The 19,390-nt window shown below is 42.4% G+C and overlaps 1 protein-coding gene across 1 annotated transcript in view; it reads left to right on the top strand.

Annotated features, from left to right (window-relative positions):
* Window positions 1-19,390, top strand: part of rictora (RPTOR independent companion of MTOR, complex 2 a) — a 238,748-nt gene that overhangs the window by 114,542 nt on the left and 104,816 nt on the right. Inside the window, exons 10-16 of the mRNA XM_059644956.1 lie at window positions 1,029-1,096; window positions 2,281-2,363; window positions 7,731-7,818; window positions 13,565-13,655; window positions 17,040-17,106; window positions 18,654-18,734; window positions 19,260-19,360. Coding sequence (XP_059500939.1) covers window positions 1,029-1,096; window positions 2,281-2,363; window positions 7,731-7,818; window positions 13,565-13,655; window positions 17,040-17,106; window positions 18,654-18,734; window positions 19,260-19,360 — 579 coding nt within the window. The remainder of the gene's footprint in view (window positions 1-1,028; window positions 1,097-2,280; window positions 2,364-7,730; window positions 7,819-13,564; window positions 13,656-17,039; window positions 17,107-18,653; window positions 18,735-19,259; window positions 19,361-19,390) is intronic.

Raw genomic sequence — 19,390 nt, 5'->3', positions numbered from 1 at the left:
CTTAGTTTTTCTTTAGTATAGTATATGTGTGTTTTGCTTGTCTTTTATCTGTGTTAATCATGTGTGCATGTTTGTGAATTTAGGGTTTTGAAAGGGTATAGTTTAAGGTAAATAGTAGTAGCTTAGAAACAAAATAGATATTGCTGGAACAGCTCAGCAGGTAAAGCAACAGCTGTGGAGAGAAATCAGAGTTAATGTTTTGGGTCGAGTGACCCTTCAGTCCTGAGGAAGGATTAGTTGACCCGAAATATTAATTCTGATTCCTTTCCACAAATGCTGTCAGAACTGCTGAGCTTTTCCAGTAATCTCTATTTTTGTTTCAGATTTAGATTGTCCATAATTCTTTCAGTTTTTTTTGTAGTAACCGAAAATCCTTTTTTTTCTGTGCTGTTGTCTATTGTCATAAAAGTTCATTTACTGTTGCTGACGAAACTTGGTGAGGATTGCTTTTGTTCTGTATAACAGTCAGTCAGGCAAATTGGGACCTGGGTATATTTTGTGACAGATGGAGGAACAATGGGGCACGTTTATTGGCACGCACGTCCCAGTTAGAACATAACTATGAGGCGCAGAGCAACAACTTCTAAAATAGTGATCCAGAGAGGGAGAGCTTTCAATGATTGTCAAATAAATAAAATTTTGGGGCAATGGAGACAAGTTAAAGCACACCTTTCATTCCATTTGCGTGCTGAGTTAGCCTGCTTCCACTGGGGGCTGGCTTTTAGTGCTCTAAGACGAGAGAACAGAAATATACAACAGGGTTTAATAACACGGCCACTGTCCAGATATTCTCACTTGTTTGATTGCTGACATCGAACAAGAACAGGGTTGGGTTTTGCTGTGATTCTCTCTGTGACTATGGAGTCTACTGGCACTTGCTGCATGGCCCATACTGCAAAGTGATCACCTGGTACAGTGGCTTACAATTACTGTTGACTGTAGCAAGGGTATATCTTAAATAGTGAAAAGCTAAATATATTTGTTGTTTTTCAGAGTGTAATAGTTATTTATTTCTCAATTTCGTGCAGAGAGGATAGAGAAGCACGGTTATTAGCCAGCAAAATGGCAATAGTAGCAGCCTTCCGATCCTGGGCAGGTAAGGCTCAACAAGATGCATATGAGATAATAGGAACTATAGATGCTGGAGAATCTGAGATAACAATGTATAGAGCTGGATGAACACAGCAGGCCAAGCAGCATTCTTAGGAGCAGGAAGGCTGACGCTTCTGGCCTAGACCCGATGAAGGGTCTAGGCCCAAAACGTCAGCTTTCCTGTTCCTGTGATGCTGCTTGGCCTGCTGTGTTCATCCAGCTCTACACCTTATTATCTCAAATGTGTATATCACTGGTACCACACCAGTTGAAATCAACATTAAAATCCCTCAACCTCCCTCCTTGGCAATGGTGTGGTGACTCTCAGGTTACATTCGTCTGCAGTTGTCTCTTTGTGTAACGAGAGGGAAGCCCTATGGCACACTGGAGCTCTGGTGACAATTACTGCTATTTGCCCTCAATGATATATTGTCATTTACAAGCCTTCAAATAACATTTGGAACAAACCTCTAAAGAAGAGTCCTATCTGGCTTGAAACATTAACTCAGTTGCTCACTCCACAGATGCTGCTAGATATGCTAAGTTTCTCCTGCACTTTGTCATTAAAAGTCAATCTGCATTATTAACGGCCTTTAGGGAAGGAATTCTGCACCCATATCCAATCTGGCCAAATGTGTCTCCAGATCCGTAGTATTGTGGTTGAATCTTACTGCCCTCTGAAATGGCTGAGCAAATGACTCAATTCAAGAGCAGTTCAGGATTGGGAATACATGCTCAGCTTTCTGGCACTATCCAAAATCCTTCAAAAGAATAAACAAGAAAATCTGGTCTATTATCTGTTCTATATTTATTATTTCACTGATATATTTATGTTTTAAGGCATAGAATAATTGCACTGACTAGCAGTGTGTAAACATTGAATATAATTGTATGAAATAAATTGGTCTGTCAAATAATTCTTTATCCTGTGTGCAGTAGTAATGGTAGAAGTAGCATTCTCACCGATGCCACCCAGCTTATTTTTGGATTTACATAATTTCATGATTTTGTGTACTCATTTACGTTAATTTCACAGTATTGAGGATGACTGCAACCAACTGTAGAAATTACACATTCAATGCTGTAATTCTTGTAGTCTCTTGAAAACTTTATCTGAATTTGTTTGCGTGGGATTTGAAATTGCAGCCTTCTTTGTACTGTCTGTCTTGATTTTTTTTTTGTTTACAGGAATTATAAATCTCTGCCGGCCTGGAAACTCGGGTATTCAGTCTTTAATAGGAATACTTTGTATACCAAATATGGAAGTTCGGGTAAGTAGCACATGAAGATATTTTAGCTGAAAATTTAATTTCCACAGCATAGAGCCATACAGCATGGAAACAGACCCTTTGGTCTACTTCATCCATACTGACAAAGTCTTGCAAACTAAACTAGTCCCGGTTGCCTGTGTTTGGCCCGTGTTCCTCTAAACCCTTCCTATTTGTGAATCTGCCCAAATGTCTTTTAAATGTTGAAACTGTACCTGCATCAACCACTTCCTCTAGCAGTTCATTCCACATACTTAGAAGCAGGTTTTATTCAAGTACAGGGATACTTATAGGAGTACAGTGTTAACCGTTTAAAGTTGTCATTCTCTGGCGCCATCTTATGTACAAGGTAGAAAACAAAGAAACAAGTTAAAAGTTAAGCATTATAGTTCTTCTTAGTCTAAAGTAGAAACATAATTATCCCAGCTGCAAGTGTACAAGGGGTTCAAAGAAACATTATGTCTTAATTGTAAAACCAGGCTCAGCTCTTTGACATGATTATAATCATCTATCTCAACTCTATACTCCTGCACTTTCCCTATAACCCTCAACAGTTTCAGCCTCTCAAAGTATCTGGTTTTTCTGAAGCAAATTCAGTGATGTCACCTTCTCAGCTTTCTACAGGAGAGAATTCCACAAGTGTACTGTCCTCTGAGTGAAGACATTTCTCCTTATTTCAGTCTGAAATGGCCTGTCCCATATCCTGGGACTGTGGCCCCTTGGTGTAGACCCCTGGCCGACAGGAAACATTGTCCCTGATTTAAGTCTGTATAGCTCTTGAATTGTCTTATTTCTGAAATTCATGTTTACTGTTGTCTCATTCCTGATCTTTCTGAAATCTGCTCATTGGGGAGGAAACTAGAGCACCCAGTAGAAACCCACATAGACATGGGGACAATGTGTAAACTCCTCATAGACAGTTACCTGAGAGTGGAATTGAACCCAGGTCCCTGGCGCTGTGAGGCATCACTGCTAACCATTGCGCCACCATGCTGCCCTGTTTTATACACCTCTAGAATAGGTGAGACATGAACCTGGTTCTCCTGACTCAAGACCTTGTGCTCTCTCTGTTTCAAAAAAAAAATTACTGGGTGACCTGGTTGAAGTGGTGAAATTGATTAAAACGATTTGATAGAGTTGATATTAGTGGGCCACATACGAACCCTTCTCTGTGTGAAAAAGTTTCCCCTCAGGGCCCTTTTAAATCTTTCTCCTCTCATCTTAAAATTACGCCTCCTAATTTTGAACTCACTGACCCTGCTGAAAAAGACCTTTGTCGTTCACCTTGTATATGCCCCTCATGATTTTATAAACCTCTATTAGGTCACTCTTCAACCTCCTACGTTGCAGTGGAAAAAGAAACCCAGCTTATCCAGCCTTTCTGCATAACTCCAATGCTGGCAACAGCCTTGTAAATCTTAGCTACATATTTTCTGATTTAAGAATGTCATCCTATAGCAGGGGAACCGGAGCTATTACACAGTACACTAAAGGTGGCTGGACCAATGTCCTGTATAACCACAATATGACATCTCACACGCAGCGGTCTTTTGGCAGTGAAGGCAATGACGACTTATTCACCACTGATGTCAGACTCGCTGGCTTATAGTTCCCAGGCTTTTTCTTACAGCTTATCTTAAATAAAGACATAACTCCAGTCTTCCAGCACCTCACCCATGGCTGTAAATAATATAAATATCTCTGCTAAAGGCCCCACAATTCAGTGACTGTCATCATCTTTTGTTTGGTTAATTATTGTTGAAATGTTTAGAAGATTACGTATTTTGCCACCCGTGATTAACTTCATGCTTCTCCTGGCCATTCTTTACTTTGTCATTGCAACATATTTGATTTACTCCATATCTTTTTGTCTATGACAATGGTAATGCCACTGGACTATGAATCCAGAAGATCCAACTAATGATCTGAGCAAGGCAGTTCGTGGAAGTATTCAGTTAATAAATACAGACTATAAAGCTGGGCCCAGTAATTGTGAGCAAATAAATTATTATTGATTGCTATAAAAACTCATTTGGTTCATTAATACCTTTTGTGGAGGGAAATCTGACATTGTTACTTGGCCTGGCCTGCATGTGACTCCAGACCCACAGTAGCATGATTGATTCTTGAGCTGTCCTCTGAAATGGAGGTACTCAGGTTAGGAGCAATTAGGAATTGGCAACAAATGGCTGTCCTTGCAGTGACACCCACGTGAAAAGATAAATGGGGAGAAATAGGTGATTGAGGAAAAGTATGTGTAAAATCAAGTTTATAATTTGTTCCTCCACATTATAAAGCAGGTGAGTGACTTCTGCAGATATCTTGGTTACATTCCTCCAATCACACTCAATTTCATTAATAAGTCTTTTTAAAATGAAATGCCTGATAATTACAAATTGAAAGTCAACCCGTGGCTCCTTTTCACCTTGGGCTAAGTGCACCAAGTGTGTTCTATTGAGTTTCACTGATTACAGAGATTTCTAGCTAGCAAATTTTACATGTGATGGCAGAGTATAGAACAGGGTAGGTCAGCAATTGGCCTTGAAATCCTGAGCCAGGGAAATAAAAAGTTAATTGAGTCCCCCACTTCTGATTTCTATCTGATGGCCCCGCTGGCAAGAGTTTGTTTCAATATCAGTTGTGCATATGGCTAGGTTCAGCTGTGATTTTCCCCTCAGCCACCTACTTGACTCCCTGACATGATTAACATTGCCTTTCCTATTTTGCTTACTATATTGAAGCTTTCATGCAAATAATTCCTTGGAATAAATTTATAGTATTCCCATTTTTTGCATTCAGTAACTTATCCAAAAAGTGCTCCTTGATCATTGCTTTTACATGGCCCTGGGGGCAGTGTAGCTGCACAGGATTGTATTGAATGTATTTCTCAAGGCTGCATAGCCTTACTTTGCAGCCCAGGCAAATTTGACCTCTAAATAGCCAACTGAAAATGTCACACTGACTGTGTACTGTTTTGTGGAGATTGCTCATTTCCCCATAAACTCAGCTTTGGCCATGTCCTAGCAGCTAATCGTAGTGACCCAGGTGGTAAATTGGAATAGCAGCTCCCAAAACATCTCAAACGCTAATAGGTAAGTTTCTTTGGGGTAAATTTGTCATAGCCTATAGAAATATTTTGTGATCTTTCTGAACCATGGAGGCTACGTGGAGGTAGGAAGTGAAAGAATTTGCAAAATGGCCAACGGTATAGTGCTTCGTTTTTGCTAGGAAAATGAACATGCTGCCAAATGGAGAGTGACTGGCCTCTTTGCTCACTTAAGAACAGTAGAATTCTTGTCCATCCGGAGATGGCAGTTAGCACATTGGTTTGAACAGACTGTGGATACTCTTAAAAATCTTTCAAACAGGAACGGTTTTAAAACCTGGAGGAAAAGCGGGGTGGAATTAAACTAATTGAGCACATCTTTCAAATAACCAGCATGGAATACACCATGGGCCTCATTATCTGCTCAATGCTGTCACCTGTGTTGTTGCACTCCTTTCACAGGAAAGGACTTGACATTCTTCCTGTTATAGCCAAATTCTTTGAAATGTGTTTGATTCATTTATTAACAGCTATTGACTCATGACATTGATTACCACTATTGATGTGGCATATAAGTTTAATACAGAGACTCTTAAGGGGCAATATTAGCTCAGCGTTTTCACGCACACTTCTGAGTCAGAAGATCTAGGTTCAAGGCCCACTTGATCACACTACCTAGGCTGGCCATAGAGTAATTTCAATGCAAAACTTTTCCTGGGGGAGTGATGCATTGTTGGCAGCTTCATCTTTGATTATCTGGATATTTGGCCATGTGAATCCTGTAGAACTTTGATCACTAATATTTATACTGTGTTTTTAATGGTGGAGCAATTAAAACTCAGGAGGCCAGAGTTCGAGGACTGCTGATGTCTGATTCTTGAGTTAGAAAAGATTAGAGATATGTAGGAATGAGACCATGGAGCAGTTTAAAAACAATAATAATTTTAAAGTCAAGCCATTGCTTAAGGGTGGTGTCAGTGTAGATCACTGAGCACAAGGGTGATAGATAGACAAGACTTGTGCACGTCAAGGGTAACTGTTTTAAATAATGCCAAATTTATGGAGGGTACATTGCTACAGCTTAACAGAATTGAGTTGGAATAGTCAAGTTCAGAGGTTTAAAAAAAACATGGGAGATTCAGTAGTGGGCTAGCAGAGACAGGCAACAGGCACATGATGCTCAAATAAAACAACTGTGGATGCTGAAATCTAAAACAAAAACAGAAATTGCTGGAGAAACTCAGCAGGGCTGGCAACACAGTCACAGGACACAATACATTAGCTCTGCTTTCTCTCTGTGCTTGCTGCCTGATCTACTGAATTTCTCCTGCTATTTTCTCTTTTTGAGGCACAATATGCTGTTGGAAGTAGCCATATTAATAGTGACACAAATCTTTTGGTCAGAAGCTCATCTGTGGGTCAAATGGGAAAGAGATTGCCAACAGATTACTCGATTCTGAAGAAAGGTTACTAGACTGAAGACATTAATTCACTTTTCTCTCTGCGGATCCTGCCAGACCCTACTGAGTTTCTCCAGCAATTTGTTTTTGCTGCTTAAATCTGGGATTATTGTCAGGGAGAGGGACAGAATTTGGAGTAGGGATCAAAGTCTATAGCTTCAGTCTTTCCACTGTTTAATTGGACGAAGTTTGATCTCATCCTATATTGAATGTTAGATAAGCAGTCTTGTACTTCAGTAGCAGTGAATAAGTCAAGAGATGTGATGCTAAGTAAAGTGGAATTTCATTATTGTACATGTGAAAACTAATTTTGTCATTTGGATGATGTCTGCAAGGGGGCAGCAATAAACTGAAAGAAACCAAGGGTTGCTCACTGCCAGAGCAAGAAGACAAGTCATTTGTCTCTTCAAGAAGGGTGAATTATCCATGGATAATTCAGGAAATTAACTACATTATTGAATTGAAAGGAAAAGCAAAGAGCATTGAGAGGATTAGTCATACAGCAGAGAATTGTGAAAGTTTTAGATAGTGGCATGAGTCCAGAATGAAAATTGGACAACAGAGTGGGGAACTTTTTTCAGTCTGAGATAATCCTTGTGCAATAATTTAAACACCAGGCACATTAAATCAGACATCTATACGTGGCTTTATGATGTGGTCGTGATTATTACATGAAAATTTGAATGGGTGAAGTTTGAAAAAAAAACCGTTCATCAGCCAAAAACTTTTTGGGCCTGTTGGACCTTTTCGTTGTTTTTTAACTTTGCTGAGAATTGGGTGACTACATTAAATGGTTCATCAGTACTTATACGGCAAACTCTTTGAAAATTAACACTTTCCTCCCCCTCTTTCTTATTTTGACAGCGTGGTCTGCTAGAGGTGCTGTACGATATCTTCCGCCTCCCTATCCCTGTGACAACGCAGGACTTTTCTGAAGCTCTATTCAGTGTAGGTGGGTGAACATTCTCATTGTCAGTTGATCATTACACATGGAAGGAATGAGGTACTCTAATTGGCTGAGCCCACTCCTTCCTCAGTGAATAAAAACCAAGAGAACTGCAGTAAATCAGGAGCAAAAACAAGATTGCTGGAAAAGCTCAGCAGGTCTGGCAGCATGTGTGAAGAAAAAAATAGTTAACGTTTCGGGTCCGGTGAGAGTTATGAGGGAGTGTCATCCGACCCAAAATGTTAACTCTTTTTTTCTTCACAGATGCTGAAAACTGTTTACGGGCTGATAACGTAAAGATCTGCTTGTATGATTCAGTGCCAGTTGGTACATACTGTAATGTGTCACTCACTTGTTCATCTTTGGGGAAGCCTTTTTAATTGGAATTCTACATTTGACAGATACACTGAACTAAACGATGGCTCAGTGGTTAGCACTGTAGCTTCACAGCACCAGGGACCCAGGTTCGATTCCAGCCTCGGGTAACTGTCTGTGTGGAGTTTGCACCTTCTCCCCGTGTCTGCGTGGGTTTCCTCCGGTTGCTCCGGTTTCCTCCCACAGTCCAGAGATGTGCAATTTAGGTGGATTGGCCATGCTAAATTACCCATAGTGTTCAGGGGTGTGTGGGTTATAGGGGGATGGGTCTGGGTGGGATGCTTCAAAGGGCGGTGTGGACTTGTTGGGCCGAAGGGCCTGTTTCCACACTGTAGGGAATCTAATCTAAACAATGCAAGTTCGGAGCTTGGATTTTTTTTTGTGATTTAGACATTTTAGCTACATTAAAGATGCTATATAAATGCAAGTTGCTTCTAATAGCTGAAAGAAGAACTTCCCAGTGCTATCAGAGATAATGGGAACTGCAGATGCTGGAGAATCCAAGATAACAAAGTGTGAAGCTGGATGAACACAGCAGGCCCAGCAGCATCTCAGGAGCACAAAAGCTGACGTAATGGGCCTAGACCCTTCATCAGAGAGGGGAATGGGTAGAGGGTTCTGAAATAAATAGAGAGAGAGGAGGAGGCGAACCAAAGATGGAGAGAAAAGAAGATAGGTGGAGAGGAGACTATTGGTGGGGAGGTAGGGAGTGGTAGGTCAGTCCAGGGAGGATGGACACGTCAAGGAGGCGGGATGAGGTTAGTAGGTAGGAAATGGAGGTGCGGCTTGAGGTGGGAGGAGGGGATAGGTGAGAGGAAGAACAGGTTAGGGAGGCGGGGACAGGCTGGGCTGGATTTGGGATGGAGTGGGGGGAGGGGACGAGCTGGGCTGGTTTTAGGATGCAGTGGGGGAAAGGGAGATTTTGAAGCTTGTGAAGTCCACATCTCAGTGCTATTTTTGGCAGTACTTAGACAGTAAGAAAGCATGCAGAGGTGGTGTTTATTCAGAAGCATATCCCGTTGCTAGAGCAATTTAGGAGTTACTGTTTCACATGATTGTAGATCAGTGACCAGTCCCATGGAGTAAAGTAGAAGCACAGAAGATAGGAACAGGAGGAGGCCATTCGGCTTTCTGGGTCAGCTAATTGTCCAACTCAATAGCCTATTCTTGCTTTCTCCCCATAATCTTTGATCCCATTCACCCTAAAGGCTATATCTAGCCATCTCTTGAATACATTCAATATTTTGGCATCAACTACTTCCTGTGGTAATGAATCCCACGGGCTCAACACTGAGTGAAGAAATGTCTCCTCATCTCTGTCCTATTTGGTCTATCCCAAATCCTCATGCTGTGATCCCTAGTTCTTGACACAGCCACCATCGGGAGCATCCTCCCTGCAATTACCCAATTAGTTCTGCTGGAATTTTATAATCTGTGAGATTCATCCACTCATTCGTCTGAACTCAAGTGAAAACAATCCTAACCTAGTCAATCACCCTTCACACGTCAATGATTAAGTTATTGTTGAAAATCAAGTTGCTGGCTGTTGCTTTCTGTTCACAGCTAGGTGATAATTCTTGGCCAGCAATTTTTTTTCTCCCAGGTATTTGGAGACAAGTACATACTGTGGAACTGATATCACATGCAGACTAATCCCAATTATATAGCAAAGAACAAACAAAGAATAGTACAGTACAGGAACAATGCCATTTGGCCTACCAAGACTATGCTGACACATATCTTTCTAAACTAAAAATCTTTGACTGGGACAACACCAAGATCCTGGGACAGGCTAGGCAAAGACAAGCACGAGAATTCCTGGAAGCATGGCACCCCACGAAGCATGCTATTAATAATCACATTAAACTCGACCCCATATACATTCCACTATGAAGGACAACTGGAAGTGAGACATTCCATCTCAACGGATGCCAGAGTTTAAAAATCTTTTGTCTGTACGCTGTCCATATCTGTCTATTCCCTACCTATTCTTGTATCTGTCAAGATGCCTCTTGAACGCTGCTGTAGTATCTACATCCACCACCACCTCTGCCAGCACACGTGAGGCACTTACCATTCTCTGTTTGAAGAAAACCTCGTTTCTCAAATCTCCTCTAAACTTGCTTCCCTTTTACCTTAAATCTATGTCCCCTAGTAATTGACATTCCTACTCTGGGGACAAAGACTCTGACTATCCATTCTATCTATGCCTGTTATTATTTTGTAAACTCAGGTTGCCTCTCAGTCTTCAATGTTTGAGTGAAGACAAACCAAGTCAATACAATCTGTCCTCATAGCTAATATCCTCAAGACTAGGCAATACCTTGATAAACCCTCTCCAAAACCTCCCCATCATCATTTCTGGGACATGGGCTTCGCTGGCTGGCCAGTATTCATTGCCCATACCTAGTTGCCCCTTGAGAAGGTGGTGGTGAGCTGCCTTCTTGAACCGCTGCAGTCCACCTGCTGTGGGTTGACCATCAATGCCCTTAGGGAAGAAATCCCAGGATTTTGACCCAGCAACAGTGAAGGAACTGTCAGGACGGTGTGTGGCTTGGAGAGGAACTTGAAGGTGGCAGTATTCCCATGTATCTGTTACCCTTGTCTTTCTAAATGGAAGTGGTCCTGGGTTTGGTAGGTGCTGTCTGAGGATTTTTGGTGAATTTCTGCAGTGTATCTTGTAGGCAATAGTAGCAGTGTGTACTGAGCGTTGGTGGTAGAGAGAGGTTGGTTATGTCTGCCCTCCTAGTCAAGCAGATTGCTTTGTCCTGGATGGTGTCAACTTCTTGAGCATTTGGTTCTGCACCCATCCAGACAAGTGGACAGTATTCCATCACACTCCTGACTTGTGCTTTGGAGATGGCTTTGGGGAGTCAGGAGGTCAGTTACCTGCTGCAGTGTTCCTAGCCTCTGACCTGCACTTCAAGCACTGTATGTATGGGGATTCAGTGATGGTAACATCATTGAATGTTAAGGGGCAGTGATTAGATTGTCTGTTATTGGTGGTGGTTATGTGCTGGCATTTGCCTGGTGTGAATGTTACTTGCCACTTCTCAGCCCAAGCCTAGATTTTGCCAGATCTTGTTGCATTTGAACATGGACTGCTTTAGTTTCTGAGGAGTCACAAATGGTGCTGACCATTGTACAATTATCAATTAAACATCCCCCAGTTTTGGCCTTCTGGTGGAGGGAAGGTCATTGATAAAGCAGCTGAGGATGGTTGAGCGGAGGACACTACCCTGTGGAACTCTTGCAAAGATATCCCAGAACTGAGATGACAGACCTCCAACAACCATAACCATCTTGTTATGTGCCAGGTTTGAAGATTGATACTAAAGCTTGAGTCTTGTCTTTTGCACTGATGTGCTGGGCTCTTCCATCATTGAGGTTGGGGATATTTGTGGAATATCCTCCTCCAATGAGTTGTTTAATCATCCACCACCATTCATGACTGAATGTGTTAGGACAACAAAACTTAGATCTGATCCATTGGTTGTGGGATTGCTTAGCTCTGTCTATCACTTGCTGCTTGTGCTGTTTGGTGGCTCCTTCAGGTTGACACCTCATCTTTAGATATGCCTGGTGCTGCTCCTGGCATGCCCACCTGCACTCTGCATTGAACCAGTGTTGAAACCCTGGCTTGATGGTAATGATTGAGGGTGGGTGGGGGGGAGAGATATGTCGGGTTATGAGGTTACAGATTGTGCTGGAGTACAGTTCTGCTGCTGTTGATGACCCACAGCGCCTCTAGGATGCCCAGTCTTGAGTTGCTAGATCTGTTCGACGTCTGTCCTATTGAGCACGGGGATAGTGTTACACAACACAGTGGACATTATTCTCAGTGTGAAGGTGAGACTTTGCCTCCACAAGGACTGTGTGATGGCCACTGTTACCAACTCCGTCATTGATGGATGCATTTGTATTTGCTGATGAAGCTACCAAAAGATTGACAAATTTAACATCTGGGCTACCAGTCTTGTACCATATAGTTAATCTATTGTCCCCTGTCATCACAACTTCGATATTCCACATGGCTTTGGCTTTTACAGATCAGCTTCAGTAAGGTCCTGGTTAAAAGCGGTTAAGCTGATATGCCGACAGGAATGGTCTCTACCCCAAGGCAAAGAGGGAGAAAGCTATCAGCCAGATTTCTGCTTCTGGTTACTATTCACTGTCCCTGGTGATACATTGGGGTAAAGTGACTGAGGAGGATATTTTAAAAATAAATGAAGTTCTGACTGCCAAATCTGAAGGATATTCAAAATACCCCTCTCTCTTTGTCAAGACACCATTATCTCGGTGACATTTTCATTCCTCCCGTATGTAGTTGACTACAATTTGACACAGATAGCAAATACATCAACTGCCAAAAATAATTTGAAGCAAGAAAAAAATCCTTGATGGAGATTGTACGATATTTGGAAGTAGATTTGCTGGAGAACTGAAATTCTGCTAAAGAATCTAAAAATATTCAGACATTGTGTAGTTCAAACCATTACTTCATCATTGCTACCTTCTGCTGGAGAGCGGCATCAGCTGCACTGAAGTGAAGACGCGAATTCCCTTTAACAAACCTGAATGAAAGGTCAGAACTTTCAATGTATGACAGCAACGTAATTGGCTAAAATAGAAGGCAAGGTAAATTTAAGAAGTAACAAATGATCATGATCAGTCTTGGGTATTAAAGCTACAGCTTATAATTGAAGAGAAGCTGGAAAGATCATAGAATGATCTCTGATGAAGGGTCTAGGCCCGAAACGTCAGCTTTTGTGCTCCTGAGATGCTGCTTGGCCTGCTGTGTTCATCCAGCTCCACACTTTGTTATCTTGGATTCTCCAGCATCTGCAGTTCCCATTATCACAAGATCATAGAATGGTTCAGCACAGAAGGAAACCATTTGGCCTGTCATATCAGCGCTGAATCTGGTTAAGCTTTCAATTAGTCCCCCTCCCCTGCTTTATAAAAGTTCTGCATAATTTCCTGAGCTTTTAGTATTCTGTACCGCTATTAATAAAAATAATAGTTAATAGCCTTCTCAACTTCAGTTATGAATGAATACCCAAATGTCTGTTCCTGTTCCCCCTTTAATATGCTATCTAATAGCCTTCCTTTGTGCTCCTCACTTGAATGTGGCGCATGATACTTCTGTCTGTTTCATCAGTCTCCCTATATCATCCTGTAATTGTTACAATTGTCAATGACTTTCTGCATTCTTGAGTTTCTTTTGACCTGTTAGCTGAAGTTTCTGTCTGTGCTACCCAAGTACAGGCTGCATAGCCAATGTAAAATGCGTGCTTGTTGGGTGGAGTGGAATCTTTCTCATTACGTAATTTCCTACATTGTATTTTGCATTTTCTATTCCCTCTCAACCTGCCAGATCCCAGTAGGTTCCAGGATTCCTGGCGTCTTTCAGATGGATTTGTAGCAGCTGAAGCTAAAACCATTCTCCCACATCGAGCCCGGTCCAGGTATGTGACTCCTTTATACATGCAGTTGTTGGATGTACTTGATTGAGGCTAGGGACTTCAACCTACGTATTTGCAAAGTGTCATCCTTATTTAACCCTGGAATGTCAATGCACTTGAAGGCAATTTATTCTGTGTGAAGCACCATGATTTTAGAGCTGTGTGATTCAAGTGCTGTTTTGATAAGGCTTTTACTTTATAACTGATTTCACTAATGTCCTGTAAGCAGCACAGCTCTTCTGCCGAGACAACACAATCTCTTCTGTGGCTTCCTGTCAGTGCATGTGAAGTTCTTTCAACTCTGTCATGTTGAAATATAATCTGTTGTGTTTAACATGATGTGGAGGTGCTGGTGTTGGACTGGGGTGGACAAGGTCATAAGTCACACAACACTAAGTAATAGTTCAACAGGTTTATTTGAAATACAAGTTTTCGGAGCATTGCCCCTTTGTCAGATCAAGTTAGAGAAAAACATACAGGCAAATTTATAGGCAGAGAGATCAAAAGATCCTACAAATGGTGTGAGTGGAAAGTTGACAGGCCAAATAATTAGTGTTTGCGGATGATCAAGAGTGGTATATACACACTCGTGCTTTCTGTCTCACGTGTGCGCACTCTCGCTTGCGCATGCACGTTCGCTTGCTCTCCTGCCTGTGCACTCTCTCGCTATCTCCTGCACGGGCCTGTGCTCTCTCCTGCGTGGACACGCTCTCTCCTGCGCACACGCAAGTCTACAGGATGAATTTGTATTTGCAGATGTGTTCTATTTTGTTCAAAAAGTACCCAATTTATAGACAGTCAGTCACTGTGGCATTTTATTAATTCCTACTTGTGGCATAAAACTGATCTGACTCCAAACCAAAACACAAACAGATTCTAAACAAGGCCTCACAACCTAAACTGCATTGTCCGACCTAAATTATCACCTCTTCTTTGCACTGATAAAACCTTTAGTTCTCTCAGGGCAATGCCTTGAAAGAAATTCAGGGATTTAAATATACACATTAATCAATTAAAACCTTCTAACTAATAAAAGATTTAACGGCATCTTAGGTGTGTTTAGTACATCTTCACCTTTTACTTATAAATTGTGTCTGACTCCACCTCTCTGACTAACACCTGAAGAGGTAGTGAGGCACCAAAAGCTTGTGTTTTCAAATAAACCTGTTGAACCGTATAGTATGTAGCTGGAGGAACACAGTAGGCTAAGCAGCATCAAGGGAGCAGGGAAGTTGATGTTTCAGGTCGGGACCCAAAATGCCAACTTCCCTGCTCTTCTGATATTACCTGGCCTATTGTGATCCTCCAGCTCCACACTGTGTGGCCTCTGACTCCAGCATCTGCAGTTCTTGCTATCTCTGGATTATAACCTAGTTCGTGTGATTTCTGACCTTGTCTGCCCAAACCTATGGCACCTCCCCTTCGAGGGCCTAGCTGAAGTAATAAGTAATCCAAAAGTGTACAAGCTAATTGAGGTAGAAGGATCATAACAATTTGTAAATGTGATGATGACAAAACAGGACAGCAGGGAAGATTTTACAGGCACAGAAAAGTATGTAGTGCAACATGAACCCTAGATCACAGTTGAGCCATCTTCATGGGTATGGAATTGTTCATGCAACGATTCACAACCCATCCAGGTGCCTTTTAAATGCCGTAATTGTACCAGTCTCCACCATTTCCTCCGTCAGCTCATTCCATACACACGCTGCTCTTTGTGTGAAAAAGTTGCCCCTTAGGTCCCTTTAAAAGTTTTGCCCTCTTATCTTAAACCTTTGCCCCCTAGTTTTGGATTGCCCCAACCCAGGAAAGAGACATTGTTTGTTCACCCTATCCATGACCCTCATGATCTTACAAATCTCTATAATGTCACTCCTCAGTCTCCCATGCTCCAGAGAAAATAGCCCCAGCCTATTCAGCCTCTCCCTATAGCTCAAACCCTCCAATCCTGGCAACATGCTCATAAGTCTATTCTGAACCCTTCCAAATTTCACACCATCTTTCCTACAGCAGGGAGACCAGAATTTCCCACAGTATTCCAAAAGTGACTGAACCAATGTCCTGTACAGCCACAACATGATGTCCCCCTTTTTATACTTAAGGCACTGACCAATAAAGGTAAGTGTACTAAACGCCCAAAAGCACGTATAGTCCCATAGATTCCCATTTTGTAAAATGTGCATGCGTGGCATACGGTGCAACGTGACAACAAGGCATCCTGTGAGATGTAGTATAATGTACGTCTTCTTTTTGAGATATGGATTTTTGAGGTGATGGGGATCATATTAATCATAAATCAGGATTGCTTGTAGTTTTAGTGATAATGGGAACTGCAGATGCTGGAGAATCCAAGACAATAAAATGTGAGACTGGATGAACACAGCAGGCCCAGCAGCATCTCAGGAGCACAAAAGCTGACGTTTCGGGCCTAGACCCTTCATCGGAGAGGGGGATGGGGTGAGGGTTCTGGAATAAATAGGGAGAGAGGGGGAGGCGGACTGAAGATGGAGAGAAAAGAAGATAGGTGGAGAGGAGAGTATAGGTAGGGAGGTAGGGAGCGGATAGGTCAGCCCAGGGAAGACAGACAAGTCAAGGAGGTGGGATGAGGTTAGTAGGTAGGAGTGGGAGGAAGGGATGGGTGAGAGGAAGAACAGATTAGGGAGTCAGAGACAGGCTGGACTGGTTTTGGGATGCAGTGGGTGGAGGGGAAGAGCTGGGCTGGTTGTGTGGTGCAGTGGGGGGAGGGTACGAACTGGGCTGGTTTTGGGATGCAGTGGGGAAGGGGAGATTTTGAAGCTGGTGAAGTCCACGTTGATACCATTGGGCTGCAGGGTTCCCAAGCGGAATATGAGTTGCTGTTCCTGCAACCTTCGGGTGGCATCATTGTGGCACTGCAGGAGGCCCATGACCAGCCCAGTTCGTCCCCTCCCCCCACTGCACCACACAACCAGCCCAGCTCTTCCCCTCCACCCACTGCATCCCAAAACCAGTCCAGCCTGTCCCTGCCTCCCTAACCTGTTCTTCCCCTCGCCCATCCCTTCCTCCCACCCCAAGCCGCACTTCCATCTCCTACCTACTAACCTCATCCCACCTCCTTGACCTGTCCGTCTTCCCTGGACTGACCTATCCCCTCCCTACCTCCCCACCTATACTCTCCTCTCCACCTATCTTCTTTTCTCTCCATCTTCGGTCCGCCTCCCCCTCTCTCCCTATCTATTCCAGAACCCTCACCCCATCCCCCTCTCTGATGAAGGGTCTAGGCCCAAAACGTCAGCTTTTGTGCTCCTGAGATGCTGCGGGGCCTGCTGTGTTCATCCAGCCTCTCATTTTATTTGTTTGTAGTTTTAATTCACTTGAAGTGATGTAATTATGAATCGTCTTTTCCAGGCCTGATTTGATGGATAACTATTTGGCACTTGTGCTATCTGCTTTCATCAACAATGGACTCCTGGAGGTAACAATTATTTTAGGGAAAAAAATTTATTTTTGACATATATCATGAAACTACAAGAACCCTGGTAATTCAAAATCTCTTTGATTAATGTATTATAGATCTTTTTGAATTCCAGAGAATAATATGAATGAATAATCATTTAAGCAGCAGGTTTGAATGGTTCCTTTACGGAAGAATGGATACTTGGGAGTGATTAAAAGGCTGTAAACTAACATAGATAGAACATAGAAAAGTACAGTACAGGCCCTTCAGCCCACGATGTTGTGCCGTGGAATAATCCTAATCCAAAAATAAAATAACCTAACCTACATTCCCCTCAATTCACTGCTGTTCATGTTCATGTCCAGCAGTCGTTTAAATGTCACTAATGACTCCGCTTCCACGACTACCACTGGTAAACTATTCCATGCGCTTACAACTCTCTGGGTGAAGAACCTCCCTCTGACGTCTCCTCTATACCTTCCTCCTAACACCTTAAAACTATGACCCCTCGTGGCAGTCAATCCTGCCCTGGGGAAAAGTCTCTGGCTATCGACTCTATCCATGCCTCTCAATACCTTGTACACCTCGATCAGGTCTCCTCTCTTCCTCCTTCTCCCCAGAGAGAAAAGTCCGAGCTCAGTCAACCTCTCCTCGTAAGACAAGCCCTCCAGTCCAGGCAGCACCCTGGTAAACCTCCTTTGCACCCTCTCCAAAGCCTTCACATCTTTCCTATAATAGGATGACCAGAACTGGACACAATATTCCAAGTGTGGTCTCACCAGGGTTTTGTAGAGCTGCAGCATAACCTCGCGGCTCTTAAACTCGACCCCCCTGTTAATGAAAGCCAAAACACCATATGCTTTCTTAACAACCTTATCCACCTGGGTGGCAACTTTGAGGGAGCTATGCACTTGAACACCAAGATCCCGCTGTTCCTCCACACTGCCGAGAATCCTGCCTTTAATCCTATATTCAGCATTTAAGTTCGACCTTCCAATATTTTTCTGCTTATCTCTGGAGTGGGTTTTGAACCTGCAACGATCTGAATGACTGGGTAGTGCCTCCAAATAAGCTATAAGCAGAATACTCTGTACTGTATTCTGTTTGGCATTGAGAGTGCCTCTGGAGAGAATTGCAGGGGCTTTAGGTAGTTTGAAAAGAGACAACATATTTGTGAATGAGTTCGGTCTGGAAACTATTCGCAAATTTGGATTGAGTTTACCTTAAGCATAAGTAGTTTATTTGAAGCAGTAGGACTAGGTTGTATTTAAGTTGTAACTAATTATTGATCTGTGGTGTTAGTTTGTTGTTAATATGCAGGAAACTTAACAATAACAAGCAGTGCACTCCATGTTGCCTGATGGCCAACAATATGGTGCTGATGTCAGATTATTATTCGTCAATTAATATGTCCCAGGTGCATTTGGTATAGAGGGAGATTTTTTCCTATTAAGCTAGAGCTGTCTGAATGAGCGATGTGCTTGGTCTGCAGTAAGACAACTGCCCATTCTTGTTTTTGTTTTAATTTTTTTCACAATTGTAATTCATCCTATCTCTTTCCTTAGAGTCTTGTTGATGTGCTAACAAGCAGCAATGATCATGTGTCTGTGCGGGCCACCATCCTGCTAGGCGAACTCTTGCACATGGTAAGGGTGAAACTGATTTGAGACTATCCCTGCATTCCTAACATTGGTCTCTTCTAAACAGCCTGACACTGTCTTTCTGGTCTTATAATGTGTCCTTTAACTAGCCAGGCATGAACCTTCCTAGACCTGATCACAATGGACCACAATGCATCTGGTTACTAGAGACAGATAAAGGTCCCTAGAATATGACAGAAGCACCTTGGTTTTTGTGGGGTCTGAAATATGATGTTACGCTTTCTATAAATTATTTTATTGTGTTTCTTTACAACTGCAAAAAAGCAGCCATGGGATGAATAATATCTGATTAACAAGTTGGACTTACTGCAGGTGACCAGTTTTATTGATGTTGGCTGAAAGATTTATGTTAGCCTGGGCACTTGGCAATCTTTCCTAATCGTTCTGTGTAAGGCTTTTTAATATCTTGACGGGGCAGAAATTTAATATCTTAACATTTCACTGCACTGAAGTTTCTCATAAGCTATCTGTGATGTAGCCAGGATAAACATCTGTTTATTTTTCATATAGGCAAATACTATCCTGCCATACGCCTACAGCCACCACTTGCACTGTTTACCAACCCTCATGAACATGGCAGCTTCCTTTGATATCGCTCAGGAAAAGCGGTTGTAAGTATTGTATTTTCTCCGTTCATGCCA

Source organism: Stegostoma tigrinum, chromosome 3 (genome assembly GCF_030684315.1).
Source record: "Stegostoma tigrinum isolate sSteTig4 chromosome 3, sSteTig4.hap1, whole genome shotgun sequence".
NCBI lineage: Eukaryota > Metazoa > Chordata > Chondrichthyes > Orectolobiformes > Stegostomatidae > Stegostoma > Stegostoma tigrinum.
Note: the sequence above shows the minus strand (reverse complement) of the source record. Positions and strands in the feature narration are given on the sequence as shown.